At 34.3% G+C, this 26,089-nt stretch overlaps 2 protein-coding genes across 10 annotated transcripts; both read right to left on the bottom strand.

Moving 5' to 3' along the window:
- Window positions 1-332: 332 nt before the first annotated feature.
- LOC136210905 (dihydrofolate synthetase-like) lies at window positions 333-11,109 on the bottom strand. 3 transcript variants are annotated; one of them, XM_066002356.1, is made up of 15 exons: window positions 10,874-11,109; window positions 8,762-8,816; window positions 8,598-8,672; window positions 6,933-7,041; window positions 6,043-6,154; window positions 4,564-4,947; window positions 4,353-4,450; window positions 3,736-3,886; window positions 3,221-3,283; window positions 2,853-3,014; window positions 2,282-2,473; window positions 1,992-2,091; window positions 1,408-1,539; window positions 1,131-1,262; window positions 333-1,004 (listed from the first exon to the last, which is right to left on the bottom strand). In XM_066002356.1, exons 6-15 carry the CDS (start codon window positions 4,855-4,857, stop codon window positions 649-651), a joined length of 1,680 nt encoding a protein of 559 aa, XP_065858428.1. In that variant the 5' UTR covers window positions 4,858-4,947; window positions 6,043-6,154; window positions 6,933-7,041; window positions 8,598-8,672; window positions 8,762-8,816; window positions 10,874-11,109; the 3' UTR covers window positions 333-648. The 3 variants fall into 3 exon arrangements, with proteins under 3 accessions (XP_065858428.1, XP_065858429.1, XP_065858430.1); XM_066002357.1 differs by having other exon boundaries at window positions 4,564-4,858; XM_066002358.1 differs by having other exon boundaries at window positions 6,933-7,012.
- A 7,008-nt stretch (window positions 11,110-18,117) lies between these two features.
- LOC136210903 (protein DMR6-LIKE OXYGENASE 2-like) lies at window positions 18,118-25,742 on the bottom strand. Of its 7 annotated transcripts, none has more exons than XM_066002351.1 (9): window positions 25,567-25,742; window positions 24,784-25,031; window positions 23,694-23,752; window positions 22,780-22,846; window positions 22,107-22,568; window positions 21,296-21,357; window positions 20,368-20,641; window positions 19,957-20,204; window positions 18,118-19,091 (listed from the first exon to the last, which is right to left on the bottom strand). In XM_066002351.1, the coding sequence occupies exons 7-9, from the start codon at window positions 20,590-20,592 to the stop codon at window positions 18,524-18,526; spliced, it is 1,041 nt and encodes a 346-aa protein (XP_065858423.1). In that variant the 5' UTR covers window positions 20,593-20,641; window positions 21,296-21,357; window positions 22,107-22,568; window positions 22,780-22,846; window positions 23,694-23,752; window positions 24,784-25,031; window positions 25,567-25,742; the 3' UTR covers window positions 18,118-18,523. The 7 variants fall into 7 exon arrangements, with proteins under 7 accessions (XP_065858423.1, XP_065858427.1, XP_065858422.1 ...); XM_066002355.1 differs by adding an exon at window positions 23,815-23,866 and having other exon boundaries at window positions 20,368-21,357; window positions 23,694-23,733; window positions 25,567-25,741; XM_066002350.1 differs by having other exon boundaries at window positions 20,368-21,357; window positions 22,107-22,293; window positions 22,405-22,568; window positions 25,567-25,741.
- Between the last annotated feature and the right edge of the window lie 347 nt (window positions 25,743-26,089).

The following is a 26,089-nucleotide window of genomic DNA, read 5'->3' as shown; positions in this document are numbered from 1 at the left end:
AACTATTTGCTTGCTATAAATTAGCACAAGCAAGCATTATTCCTATATTATAGTAACACAAAATCTAAATTATTGTTTGTTTACCAATATAAATACGATTGACCACATAAAATATCAATAAATTATAAATGTTAATAACCTCAAACTTTAGGGGCCAACATGTTAATATTAGGAATATAATTTACCCACATTTGTAATTTAGTCTTTTATATTTATATGTCAAAACTCAAGGATATTATGATAATTTTAAAATTTAAGGTTCGTCATGTTAATAACACCAAAATTGAGAGCCATTAGTGTATTTTAACTGGTTTTGCAGAGCAAAATACAAAAATCCAGAACCAGAAATGTATTTCAAGTAAATTATACACTTATGGCCCTTCAAAGCAGACCTTACACTTTTTATGGCCCTTCATCTTCAAAACTGGACCTAAAATGTCCCTGAATTTTACAATTTACTAACATAAAAGTCGTTTAGAATGATCCTTAACGGCCTCAAAATAGAAAAGTCCAAAAAATAGAACCAAATTTTCAATAAAACTACGTTTTCAATTTCTCAAAATCACCATTTTGAAAGACCATTTTTCTCTCTTCATATTCCTCAAAATAGGTGATTTTACCTGCAGCGGGGGTGGGTGGGACAGAGATTTAGAGGGCAGAATCCAAGGCATTCTGCTCATGGAGACGAGCTAACACAGATGACACAATATGAAGGGAACCAGTCACTACAACAATACTTGACTGCTTCCCTGATCTTCTTCCTCTAAGGAACTCATTTGCACTTCTCATGGAAGCCTCCAATGATTCCGTCGCTGCCAATATGATTCTACCTTCCCGTTCCTTTGCCAGATCAATGCGTTCACTATTCATAAACTGTTCGGTATTTACCCCCAATTCTTGGGAAGCTTGTACCCAGTAATCTTTTAATAATGGAGCTTTAGTTGTTCGGGATTTGCCTCCAGCAATTTCGGCTTCTGTTAGGAAGACAGCCTCTAATTGTTTATCTGGAAATAAGTAATAGCACGATTAATGTCCCTTCATCAGGTGGTGTTCCCATTGTATGTGTCCGAGAAAACGATTGCTTACACAACCGTATCAGAAATATCAAAAAGAATTGACAGGAGCTATACCGAAAAGAAATTCTTTTGCAAAAGCCACATGATCTTTGTCGCTAGCCATTGCAACTACAAGCACCAACTGCGCATCTGGAAATGTCATCTGTATCGTGTCCATCAAAGCCTTTGCGGACTCTTTAGTGTGAGCTGAAAAAGGCAATTTACAGACGAATACCATGGAGCAATGTTTCTTTTAGATAAGAATGGACCATATACAGAATATTATTTGAAATGTGTGGTGGAGTTGCGTCTAGAACATCATAAAGACTCGTAAAGAAACGCAATAATTAACCTCCGTCTAGCAGTATGGTAGCTCCAGGTAGTCCTAGCAACTCAGCTTCTTTGGATGCTAGAAATTGACTTCTTCCAAGCAAGTATGTATTCTCCAGACCTACTCTAATGGATCCATCAGATACTTTCCATCCTGCGCCACCCATAAATTTATTGAAACAATAATTGAACTGTACAAGTCAATAATAAGCTTAACAATCTCAACAAATTCCTAAATATTATTTTAATCTAGTTAGATTAATTCACTTTCATTCATCCCAAAATTAGTTCAGAGTACCAAGATGAGCTGCAATGTTTCCGCAAGGTTAATTTTTACAATCCAAAATAGAACTAAAGACAGCAAACTTGAATTGATAAATGCTCGGACATATGTTATCCGATTAAGGACATGTCTCATTAATAACCATTATCTCCCCAGTTGCATAGTTCTATTTACCATAACACAATGAGCATAAAACCCCCAACTGACATGTTCACTTCCAGCCTGAAGCAATAGTCAAGTCTAGAAAAAAAATTAAACTCCAACAATCGAGTGAAAAACAATAGATTCTAAAAAATCTCGAAAATATACAAACAAAGAAATACCTTGACTGCGGAGGCACAACGCTGCACATGCTGCAGTAGCTGCATTTTGCAGTTGGTGACTTCCAATCATGCGCATTTTTATGTCAGATAGCTCAATGAACTGCATGTGTAAGTTTTATATCGTCAAAACCTCAAAACTGATAAAAGAAAAATAAAGTAGCATCAACAGTTAAAGCTAAGTTGAATATATATGACGATCTCAAAGACTTAAAATGGTTTCAGTAGTGTTATTTAAGATTTAAAGATGATTTAGGTCAAAGACGCTCGAGAATGGTCATCGAAGAACATACCAGCTGAAAATCCTTCCTGACTTGTATGATTATGTCACACAACTGGCAGTGCCTACCAGAAAACGAACCAAGGCCTTTAATGGTAGTTTTAATTCCAGATTCAGATGCGGATACTACAGGAGCACACATGAGTGATGCTTTATCACGAAGAATTTGCTCAACGTGAGGAAGAAAGGGTCCACCTAGAACCAACTGAAAATTAAAACAACTTAAACACTGAAGATTTGACAAACACAAAAAACAAAGTACTGAAAAATTCAGCTTGGTCAGTGAATAATGTAGCTGCAATACATAGGTGCGCTAAAATATTCATCTGGCATTTTAATAAGCACTATGCAGTATATATTTAACTTGTTTAATTCACTTGAATAATTTTATACGAAAAGTTGAGAAGGGAAATTTAGGATAGCATGTATATAACAACTCAGAAACAAAATCAGCACTTATGTTGCACAGAAACTTTGATTTTAAAGTGTTTCACGCTTCGGCAAATGTTTCGTAAACCAAATGGACGACCATGTTCAATTCACTTGGATATGAAGTTCCTAGAGTCAAGGGAGAATCACCTAACTGGACGACCGTGCTTGATTATTCCAGCCTTTGCCATTGCAATGCCTTCTAACGTGCCCCCCAGTGCCATCAAATGTTCCTTGCCTATAGTAGTTATTACTGATGCAGCAAGACCAGAACTACTAATTATATTTGTAGCATCCCGAGCACCACCAAGACCAGCCTGTTATATAGTAAGAAACTAAAATTAGAATCAAAATTGGCCAAGAAGAAATTACGTACGAATAAAGCAGTTGTCTGAATACACATTCTGATCCTGAAATGCATAGTATGAAGAAATTGGACCACATGAAAGTTAGCCATTCATAGCCATTGGAAAACATATCTTCAAAAGTTAATATCAATGTTCAAAGGATCAAGATTACCAACCTCAATAATTGCAATATCAATGTTCTCTTGAGCAAATAGGGAGAATGCTATGGCAGTAAGAACCTGAAAAGTTAAGTTCAATACCACAAGACTGGAATTATGTATTAACAAAACGTAAAGCACATCAACTTGATGTCATCAAATGAGGCAAGCAAATTCCAGAGAAGCAACTAAAAACAAACTCAGCTACAGCGTGAAAATCATCGTTCAACACAACTAATAATAAAAAACTACAAAGAGGTAAAATAACCATGATTTTGCACATTAAAAGATTAAACCCATTACAATTCAGGTCCAAATTTTCATTTGAATATAGGATTATAGATATCAACAATTGTAGTAGCACATATTGTTCTCATGTCACGACTCAGAAGTGTTGGAGAGGGAAGCTTTGTTTAACATTTCTTGCTCTTTCACGAACCCAAAACACCCTTCAAGCACCAAAAGAATTGCATCCAAAGAACAAAATAATTCATGGATTACAACAATAAAGAGCATAGTAAGCAAGTAGATACCTCAAAATGACTCAATCCCCCATTTTCTACTAGGATTGCCTCATCAAGTTTTTCCCTAATGAGACGAAAATGACAATTTAACTTCTTTGCTGATACTGGTTCGCCTAATTTTCCCATTGACATCCGTTCCGTTATAGTCACAATATGAGGGCTGCTTAAACAAAATAAAATTTGTCATTGAACAGAAAGAAAGAAATCAGGCCTAATACATCCCTAGCCCCATAGAAAAATCAGCTGCCCCTTCACTTTGAGAGGGTCTTATTCACCGTAAACTTGCTTAAAGTAACCTAATGAATATTGATCCCTAAAATCCACGTGGCAGAGCAGAGAAGATTTTGGACAAGTTGAGGTGCCAAGAATTTTAGCAAGTTCAGGCCAAACTATTGCTGTAACAAATTTAGGGGGATAAATGGATCCCTTTAAGCAAGTACATAGGGCTAGAGATGCATGACGCCAAGAAACTACATTATTATGTTCCATATATACTGCAATAAACCAACTTTTGTAGCATAAGCTTTCTTATTTGAATTTCTTCATTAAATGATACAAATTAGCAGTCTCTATGAACAAAAAAATTAACTTTCGAGCATAAGAGAGATGTTGCAACAAGCTGAGACCTTGTATAAGAACCAACAGAATATCCTTCTGCCCGTAAGATGTTAGAGAGAAAGGCTGCAGTTGATCCTTTTCCTTTGGTACCAGCAATATGTATAGCCTACACTTATTTCCCAAATAGAGTAAAAGATTGTTCCTTTTAAGCAGGACTGAAAACTGAGACTACTAGGTTAATTAAAAGAAATGCACCTAAAAAGGGGAAAAAGATAGAACCTTGAATTTGGACTGAGGATTACCCAAACGATCCATTAGCCGTCGCACTCGACGGAGATCAAAGCCGTTGTCAGAATCAGTACCTGCCCCATTGGGTATCCCTAATTTCTCATAGTTCTTGAGAGCATCCATGTAATCCATGAAGTCTTTGAGCTCTGGGTCCTCTCCGAAATTGGAGAAGAAGTGCTTAGACCCTAACCTCCAAGGATTGAGAGGTCTTCCACAATTCAATTCAACTATGGCTACTCCTCGATTAAAAGCAGGTTGTTGATGCAGAAGCTTGAGGTACCTCATCCTTAGTTCAATAACGGCTAACAAGTTCAATTCGGAAGTGATTTGATCAAATATGGAACAAACGACAAGTTCTCTCTTTTATTCTTTTTCCTGTTTTTTGATAAAAACAACAGGTCCTTTTTGTAAACATGTGTCGTTTAATACAAGATAACATGTATTTTAAAGTAAACTTTGTTAACTTTTCTTATTCAGTCCCTCAACTATCGAAATTTCTTAATTTTTCAAATGTGAAAAGGATACCTGTACAAAAAATATTCCTATGAAGGCAAGAGCAATTTGTTATAAATAGTATAACTAAAGATAAAATATAAGTTGGATAAATTTTGGATATTATTAGTAAATTCATTTTTTTAGTCATGAATTATATTATCTATTTTTAATGTGTGTCATGCCATCATTTATCAGTGGTAGATTAAAAATATATACGATCAATTTTATTCTACTCGGAATGTGATGCATGCAACTAAACAAAATAGCATTGCATTTGCATACTATTTCATGGAAGATGATTCTTGTATTGAAAAAAATAGGTGCATGTGTCGTTAATTCATCTGTTAAGTGTATTACTCTCAAAGTATTCTAAAAATTTCCATATAAACAAACGAGACATTATGTGTGTTTTATTTTGTCTGAATTCTTATCATGTGTTATACCCATTTGAGATAAAAAAAAAAAAAAAAATTAAAACATGAATAATGGGAAAAGATAGAATTCGCATATATATACACACATATATTGAGGATATAGAGACGAACTCCCTTACTTTTTATTCTAAGGGAATAATAGACTTATTCAATATCATCCTGATTTAACTAAACAAATTTAATTAATTAAAATCATAAACCATTCATGTCTCTCTCTCCCTCTCCTTCTTCTCTTAAACAATTCACAGTCTTTTTTCTCTCTCCTTCATTGAAGTCTAAACTCCGGCCAAAAATCGGTCAGTTTCCATCACGGGTTCGAGTCTTAGGAGCAGCCTCTTGCCAAAAAATTGGCAAGGGAAGGCTTGCCCCAGTACACCCTTGTGGTGGGACCCCTCCCCGGACCCTCACTTAGCGGGGACGCGTAGTGCACCGGGCCGCCCCTTTTAGAGATCAAAATCGGTGATTTCTTGGCTGATTTTTTTCTAACACAATAAGTTCGAGAAACGGAGTCAACTAAATTATCTGAGAGGCCAAAACACACCTTTCTAGCAGATGCAATTTTTGTTTAGGCTTGTTTCCAGTGCAAACGTGAAAGCAGCAAACCAGTATCTCATCCAACTTAGCTGACTGCAAAAGCCTCAGATCCTTGTGACCTAAAAAACTCCAAAAAGAAGGATGTAGGTATTAGAACAGCATAGGTTACTGAAAATGCAGAGAAAAGAAGAAAATCAATTTTAGAGTATGGCAAATTGAAAACTAAAATAAATTACACCACTGAACCAGCATTAGCAATTTGACTAGCCTACTTCATTAATTCCATAAGCAAACAACACAAAAAAGGAAAATTTTCTTTGTACATTTCCCGTTTAACTCCTCACTTTTGTGTACATAAAGAGGATGCCAACCACCAGAGAAGTAATAGTAATTCTTTACCTTTAAAAGATACTGAAAATAAGAGCTTCAAATCCACAAAAATATCACACATTAAAAAGTGTGACGTATTTGCTCAAATTTCCTTAACCCAAAGCCCAGAAGAAACAAGTCAAAGAAGTGAACAATCACATAGTTGATGTATATGTGGTGAAACATATAGACAAACAACAGAATTCTTGCAACCTGAATTAAATTATTCACTTTAGCTAGTAATAGAAAAAAGAATTGAAATTCAGGACAAGTAGAAATATAAAGAAAAAAGCTCTACTAGCCAGAGAACTATGGTTAAAAGTGGTGTCAACTATTTCATTCAAGACTTAATGGCATTTGAAGCTGTAAAATAAAGACACATGTCAAAGAACTTTGCTTATTTAAAAAATAAAGAACATCAAATGATTTGTAAAGGGACAAAGTATCACAGCAACAACAATACAAGCTAAATTTCCAACAGACTTTTGAATTAATAGAAACAAGAGGAAGATTTGGGAGTTATTTTACCTCCTTGATAGTTCCAAGTTCCCTTTCACTGGCAGTATTTTCAATTATTGGGAGCACAAGCTCATCATAATAACCGGGACCTTGAATTGATAATCTCAGTGTTAGTAATCTGGAAAATAAAAGAGAACTCATAAGAGAAAACAGTGTACATTACTATGTTTATGCTTGCAAATGTGCTTAGCCATGTTATAGCAGTATGCATATGAGAGAATAACAGAAATTAAAAAGAGGACATGATAAATCTAAATTCCTCTATTAACATAATTTTCAGATTCATATGCTGCATCTGAATTTCAACCAATGAACAAAAGGAAAGCAGGAGCATGGAGGCAAAGCGCATGGAAGGAAAAGGAAAGGCTTGCAGCAGATGAGAAGCGTTAATTGAACAAAAATAATTAATCAACATGTGAAAATCATCCAAGTTATTTTTGAAAAGAATCATATATACAATTGTGTTTCCTTCGATGCCAAGAGCTTTTTTTGTTGTTCTTTGCTATTCCTGCCGTCCAAAATCTTCTTTCCTTTTTTTTTATTTCTTTTTACTCTAATTTCGTTTCAGTCGTAGATCATATAGAAAGGAAAAACTAGAACAAACATATTTTGCCAGCTTATGATTCAGGATTTATTATATAAATAATGAAATTGATTTAAGTTTGAATTAGTCTTCAGAAGCATAAAGCACTAATCAGTTGTTAAATTAGCTTTTCAATTTATTGGTCTTCATATTCCTCAATTGGAAAAACAATATCTCTATAATATCTATTCCGGTAAATATTTTATGTAGATTCAATAAATATACAGTAATTAGTATGTAAGCAAAGAATGGAGAAATATATACTTAGAAAGCAATGGAATTTGGATTATCTAAGGTTTATTGAACTCCTCAAAGCCTACATGAAAATGATTTATTGAATAAAGAATGAAATATTCTAGAGTGAACTGGAAATGTTTGATGAATGTCAAACTACAGCATAAAATCAAAAGTTATAATATAGTATTAATTAATTAAAACAAGATACAATAAAAAGGACATAATATAGTTACGTGCAAGTTCACCATTTGTTAGCATAGCATACTGGGTCAATCTGACCCATAAACAAGCATGACTCTTTCTTGTCTTTCTTCACCCACTTGTGGCCTGCTTGCCATCAATATAAATATGAACTGCAATTCTCGTATTCTCCTATTAAGTAATCTAACTCCTAATTCAATTCTATAATCACAGGGAAGAGAGCTGAATTTTGGCCATATATACCTCAATTCAATTCAATTTATATCAAGATAGAAAATCAAGAAAGACATCAATTTGCCTAACCAAATAGACCCGATTCAGGTATAAAGACTAGGGGGAAAGAAAGAAAGAAAAAACTAAGTTAATCGACAACCAATCCTAAGCCCTAGCTGATCTACGAAAATCGATGCTATAATTAGTTGACAAGCATATCATTGGAGCATAGAGATCCCGCAATCATGAGAATATCAAATTGTAAGATTTCAAGCCAAGCCATACAACTTCAAACACAATAAAACCATAGAGTGTTCTGTGCAACTTGCTGCTTAACACCAAAGAACAAGAATAAACCATAAAACCATAGAATGGGAAATAATCATTCAAGTAGCCACCAAGATAATTCATTCATTTTCAACCCAGAAGCAAGTACTTACAATCCAACATATACGTTGTTTCAATTGATCAATAGCTTCCCGATCTTTGGATTTCTTCAGTTGCTGCTTTAATTCCTTTATTTTTCAAAGAAAAAGAAACAAAACTAATCTGTGAAGAAAAGAAAATGCATAAGTGCAAGTAACAAACAAATTTAAAAAGCTACCTCTCTTTCAGCAGGAAGGTTGTTCTGAAATAGGAAATTGTATCTTTTCCTAAACCTACAAAGTCCAAAAACAACTAGTATTTTAATACACTATATGAAAGAGCTGTGGAAGGCATAAAATCATCTTGACCAAATTTATCCTCATAAAGTAGCAAATATATGAATTTGCAATAAATACAAGTGTTACCTCACATTACTGATCACACGAGTATCATATACAAACACAATAAAAGTGATACAGAAATGCAAACAAGTGAGGCCCATTTGGGACAGATTGAATCCAAGAAAACATAAATGAAATCTCCTTTTGTTGATTTTCCCAATAAGTAATTGAAAAAACTACAAGATTAATTCATATATTCCAATAGATAAAGAACAGCAAAAAAAGGATCCTATTCAATAATGAACTCGACTGCTTAAACTCGAGTGCTCGTAGGCTTCTGCCTCACTCCCAAACATAATGTACTCAGGATATGTAAATAAATGAGTTCCTGTGATCAATCTGGACGACGTCTTGGACAAAACTATGCATAGCAGTTTCTACCTCCTATAAAAATAATGCAATTTGTAGGCAGAAACTAGTTAGTTGCAGGCAAGGCAAGGCAAATAATGGGTGAAGTTGTGAGCAATAAGCAGGTGAAGCTGAAGGAATACATGACTGGTTTCCCTAAAGAGTCGGACCTTCAAGTGACCACTTCTACTATCCAACTTAACATTCCACAAGATTGTGTAATAATGGACTTCTGGTCAAAAATCACTACCTCTCTTGTGATCCTTATATGAGAACCAGAATGGCTAACCTCCAAATTCAAGGATATGTTAGTTCCTTCCAGCTTGGGGGAAAAAAAGCTTATGGCATAACTTGACTAAGGAAAACCAAAAAGCTACAACAACAGCAAGCATAAGCAAGGCTTGCACCACAGGAAAAATGAAAGTAGAGACTGATTTAGGGCGACAAAAGGCACTTCCAGGCTAGTTGTACCACAAAAGGCATGGTTCACTCAAAGAAGGCTGGCTATGTTCAAGCTTACCCCAACATTCAGTAAAAGTGATTAGAGGATATAATCTACAAACACTCATCTGTGATAATAACTACTCACTCCGATGAAATGAGAGATCACTTGCATACTAACTACAAACCTTCCCCTAAGTGTCATTTGTCTTTTCACCTCAAGAGGGTGGGGTCTATCATAGCATGTCAGGATAATAAAGAGAATCTGGCTACTCTGCGGGCTCTTTTAATGGTAAGTAGCAAGATGACAAGATCCTCCATCTTTTCTTCTTATTTAGTAGACCTCCATATTTATGATCCTTCTGCTTCCATATTTATGATCCTTCTGCTTGCTTAGATTTGCAGTCCAAAGCTTGCCATTTTGCTTATAAATATTGGTTACTCAAAATATGAGGTAAATGAACAAAAGCCTTAATGTTTTTTTCTTGTGGTCAACAGAATTTATGAACGAGGAGAAACAAGGCAGGCATGCTGTTGTTGCAAGAAAAATGACTCATGTGAAGAAAATATTCATCTAAATTTGACTACAAACTCATATTCTTGTATTTCACATATTAACCTTATTCTGGACACCACTTGACTAACTAAATGATACCATCTAACAAACTTATCACAGATTTGCAGCAGTCCCAAAAAGTAGGAGGAAAAAAATGATATTGTGAGAAAAACAGTCAGAGTAGATGTGATGATGCAGAAGGTAAACAACACCAGCATCAGTAGCATGATGTTTTGCCACAGACAGAGCATGAGAAACTTAAAAATGAACTCCCTAACAAAATAAACCAGTTAAAATAATCTATAAGCAAATTAACAGATTTCACTCAAGTAAAGCATTCAATTAAATTAACTCATCCAAGAAAACAGAGCAATCAAAATTTGATTATGTTATAAGACCCAAATGAAAACACACCCATATCAAAACAGGACCCAAATCAAAACGTACATCTAAAAGCATATGAACTTCCAAAATACCCAAATCAAAACATACAGGGATTTCAATCTAGGCCTGTGAAATTATTCAAATGAAAACACATAACCAACATAATTTGAAAGTAGAAGACAAATGGATAAATAAGACCTAGATTGAAGGGAAATTTTACCAAAAATATCATAAGAAGCAAGGTGGAAATCGGGAAGGCCAGTGAGGAACAAGCCACTGGAGAATGAGATAGTAGAATCCACTGCCTTCTCTATTGCGGCCGTTCACGTCAAGCGAGGATTTTCTTCGGTAAAGCCCTTTCTTATGGCGAGCTTCTGGGCTATCTTCTACAAGGTGGAATTCGCTGAATTTCACTGGCGAGCTTCTGCGCTTTCTTATGGTAAGCTTCAGTAAGGCAAAAACTAATTACTTCATGTACTAGAGGAGTTGCAAACAAATATAGTTTCTTTAGCCGTCCTTCGAGTTTTAACTTTTTACTTAAAAAAAAAAGTTAAATAATTGTCTTTTGAGTACTTAGTAAATTATAGATATGATACTTATTATTAATAATAATATCTTTTTGACCCATAAATTTTTGAAGTAACAACCTATTCTAATGCTATATTACTTTCCTATGTGTATCTTACCAAATTACAAAGTTTGTAACTTGGTACTAGAGTTGCTCTAATATCGTTTCACGAAAATTGACTGAAAGGAGGGAAAAAGAACTGTTAAAGTGATTGCTCATTTACATCGGTCCCTAGAAAAAGGCTGATACAAATGATAACCGTATTTACATCGGTCCAATACAGAGGGCCGATGTAAGTACATGATTGGTCTTTTACATCGGCCCTTAATAAAGGGTTGATACAAATAACAACAGTATTTGCGTCGGTCTTTACTAAGTGGCTGACGCAAACAAATGAATTGGCTTTTGCATCGGCCCCTAACAAGGGGATCGATGCAAATGACAATAGCATTTACATTCATCACAATTGTATTGGCCCCTACTAAAGGGCTGATGCAAATGCCTTATTTGCATCGCGAGTCAAAAGAAACCGATGCAAATAAAACGATGCAGATTTGCGTCGGTCTTTACTAAGTGGCCGACGCAAACAAATGAATTGGCTTTTGCATCGGCCCCTAACAATGGGGTCGATGCAAATGACAATAGCATTTACATTCATCACAATTGTATTGGCCCCTACTAAAGGGCTGATGCAAATGCCTTATTTGCATCGCGAGTCAAAAGAAATCGATGCAAATAAAACGATGCAGATTTTGCGTCGGTCTTTACTAAGTGGCCGACGCAAACAAATGAATTGGCTTTTGCATCGGCCCCTAACAAGGGGGTCGATGCAAATGACAATAGCATTTACATTCATCACAATTGTATTGGCCCCTACTAAAGGACTGATGTAAATGCCTTATTTGCATCGCGAGTCAAAAGAAACTGATGCAAATAAAACGATGCAGATTTGCGTCAGTCTTTACTAAGTGGCCGACGCAAACAAATGAATTGGCTTTTGCATCGGCCCCTAACAAGGGGGTCGATGCAAATGACAATAGCATTTACATTCATCACACTTGTATTGACCCCTACTAAAGGGCTGATGCAAATGCCTTATTTGCATCGCGAGTCAAAAGAAACCGATGCAAATAAAACGATGCAGATTTGCGTTGGTCTTTACTAACTGGTCGACGCAAACAAATGAATTGGCTTTTGCATCGGCCTCTAACAAGGGGGTCGATGCAAATGACAATAGCATTTACATTCATCACAATTATATTGACCCCTATTAAAGGGCTGATGCAAATGCCTTATTTGCATCGTGAGTCAAAAGAAACCGATGCAAATAAAACGATGCAGATGAACATTTTTCCACTAGTGTCACCATTGAAAAAGTTATAGCTGAAAAGTATTATAGTTAGGAACAAATTTGAACTTTACCTACAAGCCACAAGTTAAAGTAGCTTACCATAAAAATTGCTCTTAAAAATCTATATATACTTCAAAAAAGTTAGGAACAAATTTTAACTTTACCTATTCAAAATTTAAGTTGTATTTACTTTGTTCCTATCATATATATATATATATATATATATATATATATATATATATATATATATATATTTATTTATTTATTTATAGTAATAATAATATTTCATTGTACATCTAAGACCAATAAGAAATAAACCATTACATACGTAGAGACTAAGCCTAATACATAGTCCACGAGGACAAGAAAATGACTATTAAAAATAAGGTCCCTACAATATTTAACATAATACATTAATACCAGTTACAGGAAAGACAACAATCCTAGCAGTGGTTGACAAAGGCAAGAGAAACAAAATAAGCTAGCGATAGCTATACAAAATATATCCAACCTAATCCAATCAAACTCAACCCAACCCAACATATTATATATTATCTAATTTATTTATTGGGTTGGGTTGGGTTTGATTAAGAAATATTGAATGAAATTTGAATTATTCATCCACTAAATCAGAATTATTCTCTTCATACTTATTCTTTAATATTAATAGATTTTTTTTAACACATTATATATAATTTCCTTTGAAATAATATATTTATTTATTTATAAAATGTGAGGATGTGAGGCTGTGACGACGATCCAATAAATAATTTCGTCAAAACATTCATTTATTTAATAATTAATAAATATATATTTTTATTTCTCATATAAAACATCTAAAACAAAAAATAATATTCTCTAATTCCACGAAATATTAAATTATATATTTTCAAAAGAAAAATTATAAAATTAAGGGTTAATTTTAAAAAAACACACATGGTTTCATATTTTCATATATCAGAAATTCTAAAATTCCATAATTTTCTAAAATTTAAAATTCTAGAATTTTCTAGAATTTCAGAGCTCTTGAATTTTTGAAATTTCAGATTTCTAAAATTTTAAAAATTCTGAAATTTCAAAAATTATTAAAATATGAAAATTTGTAGCTTGGAATTCAGAAATTATGACATTCTGGAAATTCTAGAAATTCTAGAATTTCAAAAATTCTGAAATTTTAAAAATTCTGGAATTCCAGAATCTGAAGAATTCCAAAATCTGGAAAATCTAGAATTTCGAAAACTCTGAATTTTAGAATATGAAAATTCTGAAATTCCAAAATTCAGAAATTCTAGAATTTCAAAAATTCTGGAATTCCAAAAATTCTAGAATTCTAAAAATTCTAGAATTTCGAAAATTCTAAAATTCCAGAATCTGGAATTTCAAAAGTTCTAAAATTCCAGATATTCTGGAATTTTGAAAATTATGGAATTTAAAAAATTCTTGGTGATTTGGATGATTACTACATTATTGTTTGATGTTCTATCGAAAACTTTTTAATTTGATTGAAGGTTATCTTAATATAATATTGTTATATTTTAATTTGATAGAACATTACATTATTTGGACTAATAGTTTTTACCTTTATGTTAATTGAAATTCAAGCGAATAAATTTCTAGGTTTTTTTTTTTGAAAAATTTGAAGTTATTATTTTAATTGATATTTTAGTTAAGTTCGTTAAGAATTAAAATAGTTTTTTCATATTTTTTTAAGTTACCCCTATTGTTTTATATAATAATTAATGTTCTCAAAGTTATAGTTTTTTTTATATATAGTTGTCATTTTAAATTATTTGAATTAATATTCAACCCAACATAATCCAATTCAACTCTTTTAATTTAAATATTTGATGAGTTGAATTGGTTTTAACAACCAATCCATAAATTATTTGTTTTAATATGTTGGATTGGGTTGGGGTTGGATTCCAAATACCAAACAATTATTCATTGTTAACAGAGTTGACCGGACCAAATTCGAACAATTTTCATTGGGCGTACTTTGGAGAAGTCCCACATGATGAGCTTTGAATCAAGACCTCCAGTAATAACTGTCAAAATAATAGTATTGATGGTCAATGTACCCTTGAGTAAGAAAGCTTTTGACTTCTTAGAAAAAGGTTGTATGTTTCTAGAATCTATAAAGCCTCACAATCTAAATGAATGCTTTAAATGTAACTGGAAGGCTAAGTTATTCATTGTATTGAATAAATGCATGAATCAAATCCCATGGCTCTTCTACACTTGGAATGAAGTTCAATGGGTTAAGGTGTAACTCTAACATTTTGGGTTCAGGAGCAATTTTACTCTTAATGTCTAAAATGGTGCAATTTTACCCTAACGTTAAAAGCCAAGAACAATTTTACCCCTAACGTTGATAAATTGGGTCAATTTCAGACACTAATATATAAAACACATATATTTTTGTTCATTATTCTGCACCATTGTAAAATAATCCGTTCTAAAAAAAGGATTTCATGTTTTTTATAATTTAATAATAAAATTTGAGATTAATATTTATAAATTCGGTGGATTTTTTAATTTTTTTTTGTCTAATCCCTACAAAAAAAAACAACTGTATATTTTTTTTATTTTTTTATTTTTTCACATCCCAATGAATGTTTGTGATTTGTTACTAATAAATGACACACGTGTGAAGTGTAGATAACAAGATTCATTATTGAGAAGACAGTTTGATGAATTATTTCTCAAATTGACCCAATTTATTAACGTTAGGGGTAAAATTGCTCTTGGCTTCCAACGTTAGGGGTAAAATTGCACCATTTTAAACGTTAGCGGTAAAATTGCTCATTGCCCAAAACGTTAAGGGTATTTTAGCACCTTAACCCATAAATGTATCCATCCATTAATTAGTTACTAAAAGAGCACTAACCATTAATCTTATCCAACAAGCAATATATGACATCAATAAACATGGTTGTATAGCCCCAAAGTCCGAAATTTTGGGGTTTCTCCGGTCAATAGAAAGGCATGGCAATAAGAATGCAGTATCTTGTTTTCGATTCGATTTTCAAATAAAAATACTTATTCAGAAAATCATTAGTCTTTTTTCTTTACCGTGTTTAAGTCCTATAAATGTTGTTCGGGTTTTTTGAATTTCGAAGAAATTTAAGAGAATTTCAGGTTTTGAGTTTAAAAAATGAAAAGGACAAAAGTGTTAAAGGGGACGGTGATAAGTAATTCGGAGGCGGTAAATAACAATCCACTACAATTATTATATATATTGGGTAAAACCAAAATCTTGGGCCCCTAAAATCATGGCCCTGGTTCAACCCTAAGGGGCGGATCTGTGTATGCACTTGATAGAAACAGAAATAGAGAACAAAAAAGAAAAACTCATTGCAAATATTAATAACCTAGACATATAAGTTTGGTATTGGAATCAAACCTATCCATAGAACTAGTCACATGTCACATCCCAATTTAAGACAAGAGAATATGACATCAGGTGTATTCCATAAATATAGACACATGTGACATGTCAGAGTTTGGTATTCTAAACCTAGAAACCTGTAAACCTAGACACACATGCCAGAAACTAGATATCCGTAAACCTAAAAACATATGCCAGAGAGTCAGGTGTTGTACACATAGACACTTGTAAATCTAGACACCTGTAACATGCCAGAGTTTGGTGTTGTAAACCTAAACACCTGTAAATCTAGACACACATGTCAGAATCTAGATACCTGTAAACCTAGATACACATGCCAGTGTTTGGTGCTTTAAACCTAGACACCTGTGACATGCCAAAGTCTGGTGTTATATCCTAAGACAGTTTTTACCAACGGAATTTCTCTAGTGTAGCGATAGTTTTAACTGTCGGTACAGTTCCTCAACGGTTTTCAAAACCGTCGCTACAACATGGATTGCTACTATAGCGACGGTTTTTATAAAGCGTGGGGTAAATTTCTATAAGGAAGGGCTAGTTTTGTGACGGTTTGGTTACGAATTGGAACGATTTTGCGGCGATTTAGCGACGGTTTTAAATGGTTTTGGACTTTTTTCTGCAACGGTTCTATTCATAGAGGCGGTTTAAACCACCTCTAGGTCATTTTTTTTAAATTTTTTTTAAATTTTTTTTAAATTTTTTTTTATCTTATATATAATAATTGAACTTTTTACAATAGAATATATAAATACAAAAATATATTTAATAATTATCATCAAATCAAAAGATTGGGACGAGCCTTGGCGCAGCGGTAAACATTGTTGTCGTGTGATCAAGAGGTCACGGTTTGCCTCCAGTACACCCTTGTGGTGGGACCCTTGCTCAGCGGGGACGCATAGTGCACCGGGCCGCCCCTTTTATCAAATCCAAAGATTAAGAATGAAGTCAATTTTCATTTCTACAGAACATATCCAATATTGTCAAACGAGAACTCAAACTGATAAAATGTTAATAGGAACTAAAACTAATACTGCCTCTATTGTTGGAGCTAGCATGTAAATAGAAAGTGATCAGATTAACAAAATTCTCCCAAAAAAAACTGATCTTTACACCAAATTTAATTGCAAGATGATCCCAATTCACAAAAGATTATCAAGATTATCAAAATCCATGCTCCATCCCTTGCTTTTATCAGCAGAACATGCAAATAAATTCAAACAAATACCTAAAACCATGTGGGGAAATTTACATTCCAATAAACCCTATATATCTTTTTCGCATATAGTATAAGTAACATGTATTCTATTTATTTATTACTATGGTAGCATGTTTGGCTTTGCTGAAAATATGGACAAAGTCAAACAGTGTTAAAGGGGGAAAGGGACGGCCCGGTGCACAAAGTCAAACAGTGTTATATTAAAAAAAAAAAAAAACTATCTCTTATTAAAAAAGGTCCAATGCAAGTTTCAAAATTTCTGATAATATTCAGCATATATAAAATCTTTGTAGACTGTCGGATGATGATTGTCGATCAAAGTCAGGAGCAGGTCGAATAACAGCATCAGAAGAAAGGCAGTAAAATGTTGGAACGGAGATTCTTTTCAATCTATTAAAAATCAAATCAGACCCCGGGATGAACTTGACATTTGGGCTATTACAGTAGGCAAAGTTTTGCTGGCTTGCCATGTCAAAGTAAAGCCTGACGCCAGTAGGTAGAGCATTTGAATTTGTAATTTTTTTTCAATCTATTAGAAATCAAATTAGTGATATTTTCAGGTACTATTTAACCGTCTTTAAAAATCTATTCTGTTAGAAATTCTGTATTTTTGCCTTCTTTGTAGCTGCAAAAATTTGAGCTGCAGCAAACTAAACGAAACAGGCTCTGTTATCATTACTGCTCCCGATCGGACTGGTTTTGGCTTTGGTATCCGTGACTCTGGAGGTCAGTTTGTGGCAACAAAGGATGGTTTGTTACTGGGAAATTCAGACTCTCTCCTTTCCGGAACCTCTAAGCTGCAGGCAAGCTTTGAGTAGGCTTAAAATTTTTGGGCTCGGAGATGTGCTTGTCGAGTCCAATTCTCAACTTTTACTGTATGCACTTGATAGAAACAGAAATAGAGAAATAGAGAATAAATAAAGAAATAGAAAATTGCAGTGATAATAGCTGAAATTGACAGGAAAGGAAAGATAAAATGAGCTGCAAGCTCCCAGAAAGATGAACTTCCCCCTCACAAAGAACAAAGCCGAACATACAAACAGTGTTTACTTACACAATTCTTTCATAATCGATCCCTCCTTCCTCTATGAATCTCTCTCTCTCTCTCTCTCTCTCTATATATATATATATATATATATAAGCTCCACAGGAAGATGAACTTCCCCCTCTGCTCAAAGAACAGAGCCAAACATACAAACAAACAGTGGTTACTAACACATTTCTTTCATAATCCCTCCTCTCTCTATGCATATATATAAAGAAAAACACACGATCTCTTTTGCTACGAAAAATACCACATTCCTCTACCATAAACTCATCTTTCCCCAATCAAGGAATCTTGAAAAGGTCCAAGCAGCATCCTTTTGCAAGTTCTTTGTTCCAGAATTTCTGATAGTATTCAACATATGTGAAATCTCTATAGACCGCCGGATGATGATCGTCGATCAAAGCCGGAGCAGGTCGAATAACAGCATCAGAAGAAGGGCAGTAAAATGTTGGAATTGAGATTCTTCCTTCTTGAGAATTCACAACTGCTCTATGAAGCGCACTCTTGTATTTTCCATTACTAATTACCTCCATTTGATCTCCAAGGTTGACAATGAAGGTGTTAGGAATAGGATTAAGAGCAATCCACTTATGATTTCGGAGAACTTGCAGTCCTGGGACATGGTCTTGAAGAAGAACGGTGATTAAGTTAGGGTCGGTGTGGCCTGGCAGTCCAAAAGTAAGATCTGGCTCTGGACATGGTGGATAATAGTTCATTGCCATATGTTGTCCATGTTTGCTTAGTGATTGGTTTATATAATCTTTATCCAAGCCTAAGCTTTCTGATATGAGCTCAAGCAAACTCAGGACTAGCACTCTCACACTTGTGCTATATTCAGCCACTGTTTTCCTGTCACATTTCCATACATAAATGTAAAATACATATATGAAAAGGAATAAACCATTCTAAATTGTTTCAACTTTACAAATTTTACACATAAAATCCCTTCAATCCTATGTCCGGGACCAACTGGTCTTGGACCACTGAGATAATGACATATTAATAATTGGATTGACGTGCCACCATCACATGAAACCCTCAGTTAATTGTGGCTTTAGTTTGTGAACTGAAGATAATATTGGGACCTGATTACCAAATTGACACAACCATTTTTATTGGCTCTGCTTGTATACAACTCTTTCAAATGATGAGCTATTAGCTTTTTAAACTTATTTAACCGTGATCAATATAGAACTTGAACTTTAGTCATTCACACTTCACTTGCCTAAATGAATTGATTAAGTCACTTTAAGCACTTTTACAAGATTAATTGGTTGTTTTCAAACTTGAAGTGATTAGATCTTTATGAACAAGTTTTTGATACTGGAAATGTCTACATATCTTTACAAATTGGGGAGGGTAACAAGTGAAAGAAAGAGAAAAGACGTCTTATAGAATTTCATGTCAAATGGAACTCCCAATAAACTTATTCACACCTGTATGTAGAGTTCCACTTGATATTAAACTCCTGAAGCTCCTTATAAATTTCCGAAAAAGGGTAGGATCAAATTGGTAATGAGATTCTATCTTTATAACCGTTAACAAGTACTAATGAAATAGTCAAAGACTAACACGATAATACATAGAGGGATAACTTGACTAACACATAACACGAATTATCATTTTATGCATACGTTCCAACATATAGATAACATAACAAATTTTTCATACAATAATCCAAGATTGCCTCTCCTATTAAACTACAAATATGTACCTGAATTGTGGAGGGTTGGAAGGCCATTCATGAATGTAATCCTCGAGAGGATAACAATGGAGTCGCAAGAAGTCTCTCCAGTTGGCGACCTTTTCAGTCTTCACATTGAAACTGGTTGAAAGTCTGGTGGTTTTAGTTGGATCGTCGGAATAACTCTTCAGCCTCTCACTTTCCGGCAGGTTAAAGAAGTCCCTTGCCGTATTCATTATGCTATTAATCATTTCCTCCGAGATTCCATGGTTCTTCACCTGAAAATCAAAATCAGTCTACTAATTTCATTATCTTGTCAATGCACAACTTCGAAATAAATAGTCTAAGCCTCATTCATTTTAATTCATGACCATATGTAGCTGCAATTGAACTACACATAAGTGCAGAAGAAAACTGAACTGATCAAAAAAAGGAGAAAACCTGAAAGAAGCCATCATGCAGACAAGCTTTGCCGATGCTGTCAACAAGAAGACCGTGATCAGGACCGTGAAGGTGTTGGAGATCAATCAATGAAATGGAGTCGTCGGATAGTTGAACGTCGTCGAGATTTGGACGGTCGGAGATAGGACGGATGTAGTTGGAAGGAACATGTGTAAGTCCAGAAGAAGCAAGGTCGGAGAGTAGGAGGTTTTTGGTGGAAGCCATTTTAGTCTATTTTCACCAATTGATTGTTTCAACCCCTCAGCATACCTTTCTAATTTATAGCAGAAAAACTCATTGCAAATATTAAGAAGATAATCTAAGATAGAGAAGAAATCACATGTCACATATCAATTTAAGATAGAGAAGATGACATCAGGTGCATTCCACATGCCAGAGTCTGGTGTTATAAACCTGGACACCTATAAACCTAGAAACACATGCCAGAGTTTGCTGTTATAAACCTGGACACCTATAAACATACACACATGCCAAAACTTAGACACCTGTAAACCTAGAAACAGATGCATGCCAGAGTCTAGTGTTATAAACCTGGACACCTGTTATAAACCTGGACACATGTAAACCCACACACATGCCAGAACTTAGACATCTGTAAACCTAGAAACACATGCTAGTCTGGTGTTGTAAACTTAGGCACCTATAAATCTAGACACCTGTGACATGCCAAAGTCTGCTGTCGTAAACCTAAACACCTGTGATATGCCTGAGTCTGGTGTTGGAATTTGATTAATGGTGACATGCCAAAGTATGGTGTTGTACACTAAACACCTGTGATATGCCATAGTCTGGTGTTGGAATTCGATTAATGATAACATGTTTAAACTTAAAGAATGGTGATTAAGTTAGGATCAGTGTGGGCAGTCCAAAAGTTAAGTTACTCAAAAGCAATGCATTACAAACTCACAAGGAAAGGTAATGTCTCCAGAGTATCCTACAGGGATCCAGCAACTAGCTTTGGTCTGCTATCTGCAGTGCAACATAATTGTATTAAAAGAATCATCATGAAAAATACATAACTTCATTCATCGGATATATCAAAGAACAGAATTTCATGAAAAAAACCCTCAGCATATTGAAAATGTGAAAACAGAGCAGCTAACTCAAAATTCAAAAGCAAATCTAATCTGCTGAGGTTCTACCTTTTCTGATATACATTACAAATCCCCTCCTCCCTCAAGAGTGCACTTGACCTCAAGCACGAAAGACGAATGATGTTTTAAAGTGGTTGTTAATAGTAGATTCAGAAACTAAAATTTTATAAAGTGCACATACAGTGGAGAAAAACAAGGTATTGAAACTTAAGAACTATTTCTAGCAGGACAGAAGACAATCTTCACTTGAATCACATCTACCTAGCTCTCCAAGACTAACTCAAGCTCAAAATAAACCACCACTTAAAAAAAGCTTGTAAGGAATTGTAACCTGAATAGAATAAATCTCCAAAATTTGTAGAAAAAGACAAATTCTGTATCCAAAGTGCAATTGATCCCTAGATTTTGCTAGGTATAATTGTACCAAAATTGAGATTCACAAGCCAGAAAGAGAAAAGGACCAAATTTGTAATCAGAAACTAGCTAGGATTTATGCAAGTACTAAGAAAAAAAAGCATCATATAATATAGTAATTTTGATGAAAAGAAACATGAAAATGTATGAAGTTTAAGGATCTGTATTTCTAAAAAGAAGAATAGTTAAAGAAAATAGAAGAAAGCTCACAAAGAGAATGATGCACAGAATGGCTTCATCAAGTTCATAAGGAGAAAATGCATGCCAAGTTGCATTTTCGCACCCCATTTCCCACCAGAAGAGCCACAAAGTTCGCAAATGTGCACAAGATCTTCGGAGCAAGCAATGTGACAAAGCTTCTACCACAACAGAGAGAAAATGCAGTGAATTCACTAGCCTACGAAGTTGAAGCTCGAGTAAGAGATCCAGTATATGGTTGTGTTGGAGCTATCACAATATTAGCTCAAGGCAACGAAATATAAAAAAGAGGTAGAGATGAAAAGAGTGCCTGGCCGTAGCGACCCAGAGTGATTGTGACCTCGGGATCGGATCTGTAATTGGGATTTGATTTTACCAACGATATACTCCATATGGAAGTGATTTGATTTGATCTGTAATAGGAACTAAAAAACTAATACATGTGGAGCTGCTTCTATGGTTGGAGCTAACTGCCTGCAAACATGTAAACAGTAAGTGATCAGAGTAACAAAATTCACCAAATTTAATTGTAAGATGACCCCAATTCACAAAGCTTATCAAGGTTATCAAAATCCATGTTCCATACCTTGCTTTGATCAGCAGAACATGTGAATAAATTTAAACAAATACCTAAAACCATGTGGGGAAATTTGCATTCTAAAGAACCCAGCAGTAAAATGCTAACCTCCTTTTTAAATCTTGAGGCCTTGTCGAGAAGCGCCCAGCAGTTCTTCCCGAATTACATAAGGAAGCTACAGAATTAAAGGGGAGATAAGAACGATGGGCTAAAAGTTACTCAAAAGCAATGCATTACAAACTGACAAGGAAAGACAATGTTGAAGGATGAGTTCTATCGACCACGAACAATTGATTTTTATAGTTGACTTCGTATACTTAAACCAGTGAATTGGCATACCAAATATAAAACAATAAAAAAACAATTGAAAACCAAACATGAGATGCAATGTTGAAGAATCAGCTCTATCGACCTTCTCAATGTAAGCAGACTATAAAGAAGAGAAATCTTTCATTTGAAGCTTGGAGCCAAATTAGTGAAAATAAGGAAATGCATAGTATCATGTCCTGACTTTACTATATCGTGGTAGCTTCATCTTTTAAATTAAAAAACTTAAAGATTTAAACCATATTCAAAAAGAGCAGGTCACAAAGAGCTCACTAATTATACCATAAAAGAAAAGTTATGAGCTGTTAGTGTTTCAATATAGCAGCCGATTAGGGGTGTCCAAAGCAACCAAGCTAAAACCGATCAAGTCTTAAGTTATACATTTCAGTTCAAACTAAAATGAGCCTAGTCGCTTTCTATACGGTTCAGTTGAAAGCCGAGCATAAAGATGGAAGTTTGAATCATTCAGCTGTTCAAATAGTCACTGCTATGGAAAATGTAATTCTACTTAGGTAATTGGTAAAAAGAAATTGTTTTTCATATGATGAATAGTTTTAACTATTAGAATGGAAGTATACCCATAACACATATTACCGTACATCAAAATATGAGTAAAATTGCATGATAAACACATAATCTACCATCAGTAATCTCTTAATTGAAGCAAATATCCATGATGGCCAAAATATATATACCTGGTCAAGGCTGCAGGACCAATCAAAACAAGTTCCACTCCTGATGCATCCATGATCTCCTATCAAAAAATTTACAACTTGAACTCTGGCATAATGTTTAACAAGCTCAAAGGCTACTCACCTAGTTGAAATGTGAACTTTGTTGTTAAAACACTACACGAGAATATCAATAACTGTTTACCTCCAAAAACACAAAATAAAAATTAATTTTGTTAAATTACAAACTCCATCATGGTAGAGAGAAGATATATCTAAAAGATGAATAAAAAGGTATATGCAAAGACCAAATAAAGGGATGCATATGCATTTGCAATATACATTTTACAAGTTTATTTATTCTTAAAGGATAAGTGAGCACACATTGATTTCATTAGTTAAATTCTCAACATGCGACATTGTACTAAACTTGGTTCTGCAGTAGTCTTTCAAAACCCATTTAGAATTAGCATGAAGAGCACAAATTAGCATTTACCTGTGTCACGAAGATAATTCCTGACTGCCATATTCAATGTGTTTGCAACATATATATTTCCTAGAGAGGCAAAGACATATATATGCCAGATTTTGGTAGGTATATTTGTATCAAAGATTGAGATTCACAAGCCAGAAAGAGAAAAAATGACCAAATTTATGCAAGTACCAAGAAAAAGAAAAAACGCATCATATAATATAGTAATTTTGATGAAAGGAAACATGAAAACTTATGAAGTTTAAGGATCTGTATTTCTAAAAAGAAGAATAGTTAAAAACATAGAAGAAAGCTCAGAAAGAGAATGATGCATGCACAAAATGGCTTCATCAAGCTCATACAATTCACCCTGTGCTACAAATTCCTAAGGAGAAAATGCATGCCAAGTTGCATTTTCGCACCCCATTTCCCACCAGAAGAGCCTCAAAAGTTCGCAAATGTGCACAAGATCTATATGTTCCAACATATAGATAACATAACAAATTTTTCATACAATAATCCAAAATTGCCTCTCCTATTAAACTACAAATATTCAGGCTCAATATGTGGAATTAAAAATTTCATGGGTTAATCGTGTAAAAACCAAAAAGTTGAAGGGCCTGAAATGCTTTATTGATGTACCTGAATTGTGGAGGGTTGGAAGGCCATTCATGAATGTAATCCTCGAGAGGATAACAATGGAGTCGCAAAAAGTCTCTCCAGTTGGCGAGCTTTTCAGTCTTGACATTGAAACTGGTTGAAAGTCTGGTGGTTCTAGTTGGATTGTCGGAATAACTCTTCAACATCTCACTTTCCGGCAGGTTAAAGAAGTCCATTTCCGTGTTCATTATGCTATTAATCATTTCCTCCGATATTCCATGGTTCTTCACCTGAAAATCAAAATCAGTCTACTAATTTCATTATCTTGAGAATGCAAATATTCAAATTTAATTTTGACAACTGAGCTCTACAATTAAAGTTGTTTAAAAGGAATTTTCACAACTGAGATCTACAATCAAAATCATATGAATGGAAGGGAATTGATAGTGCTTGATTTTTGCCATATTCCAGCAGTAGCAGCCAATGTTTTGGCAACAAAATGCTGAAAGAATAATCATCAATGAAAAAGGCAACCTTGTTTCTACCAATCAGGCTACCAATCAGCAATTAGCTACCAATCAGGCTCTTAGTAATTTCAGTGAATAATGCAAAGTGGATTACTCCAAAGTCGTTAATCATTGTTCGATTAGTTTTGAATCAATAATCTTAATTATTGTCACATTCGGTTAATCCATAGTCCCCTCTTCCTCAATTTAATCCCAAAATCTAAGGCAAATTTCTAGACATATTAATCTCTTACACAGGCCACCATAATCATAAAAAAAATCAGTAAAGCAGACATATATTTCAAAAGGAGGGAAGTACAAGAGACTTCGTCCGAGAGTATTAACGACGGCCTGACGGAAAGTTTCCATGTTGACAAAAGCGCCTTGTTCGTTGGCTCCGCCGCTGCTGAGCGTGAGGGTAGTGGTTGAAGCCGGTGTTCAATGGAGACCATCTTGACTTCCAATGCGTTTAATTCTTCGTCGGTACGATATTCTTGATAGTTTGCCTTCACCAATTGATTGTTTCAACCCTCAGCTAGGTTAATCGAAAAACCAAACCGAAAATAAGGTTAACCAAAATCAATAGATTATTGTACGATTTTTAATTTTTAAAATAGTCGTTAATGGTTACGGTTACGGTTTTCATATTCTAAATACCGCGGTTAACTGAAACCGACCGAATTTAATTAAATATATAAAAATATATTTATTTAAATTCATATTTATACATATAATTATATATTATCTCACTTAAAATAAATACAGGGATCAACAATAGAAATTTTTCTTCAAAAAAAAAACAACAGAAATTTAATAAAAACCACTAATTATGTTCGGTGACT

The sequence above is a fragment of the Euphorbia lathyris genome, chromosome 1 (assembly GCF_963576675.1).
Source record: "Euphorbia lathyris chromosome 1, ddEupLath1.1, whole genome shotgun sequence".
Taxonomy (NCBI): domain Eukaryota; kingdom Viridiplantae; phylum Streptophyta; class Magnoliopsida; order Malpighiales; family Euphorbiaceae; genus Euphorbia; species Euphorbia lathyris.
This window is presented reverse-complemented; position numbering and strand designations above follow the sequence as displayed.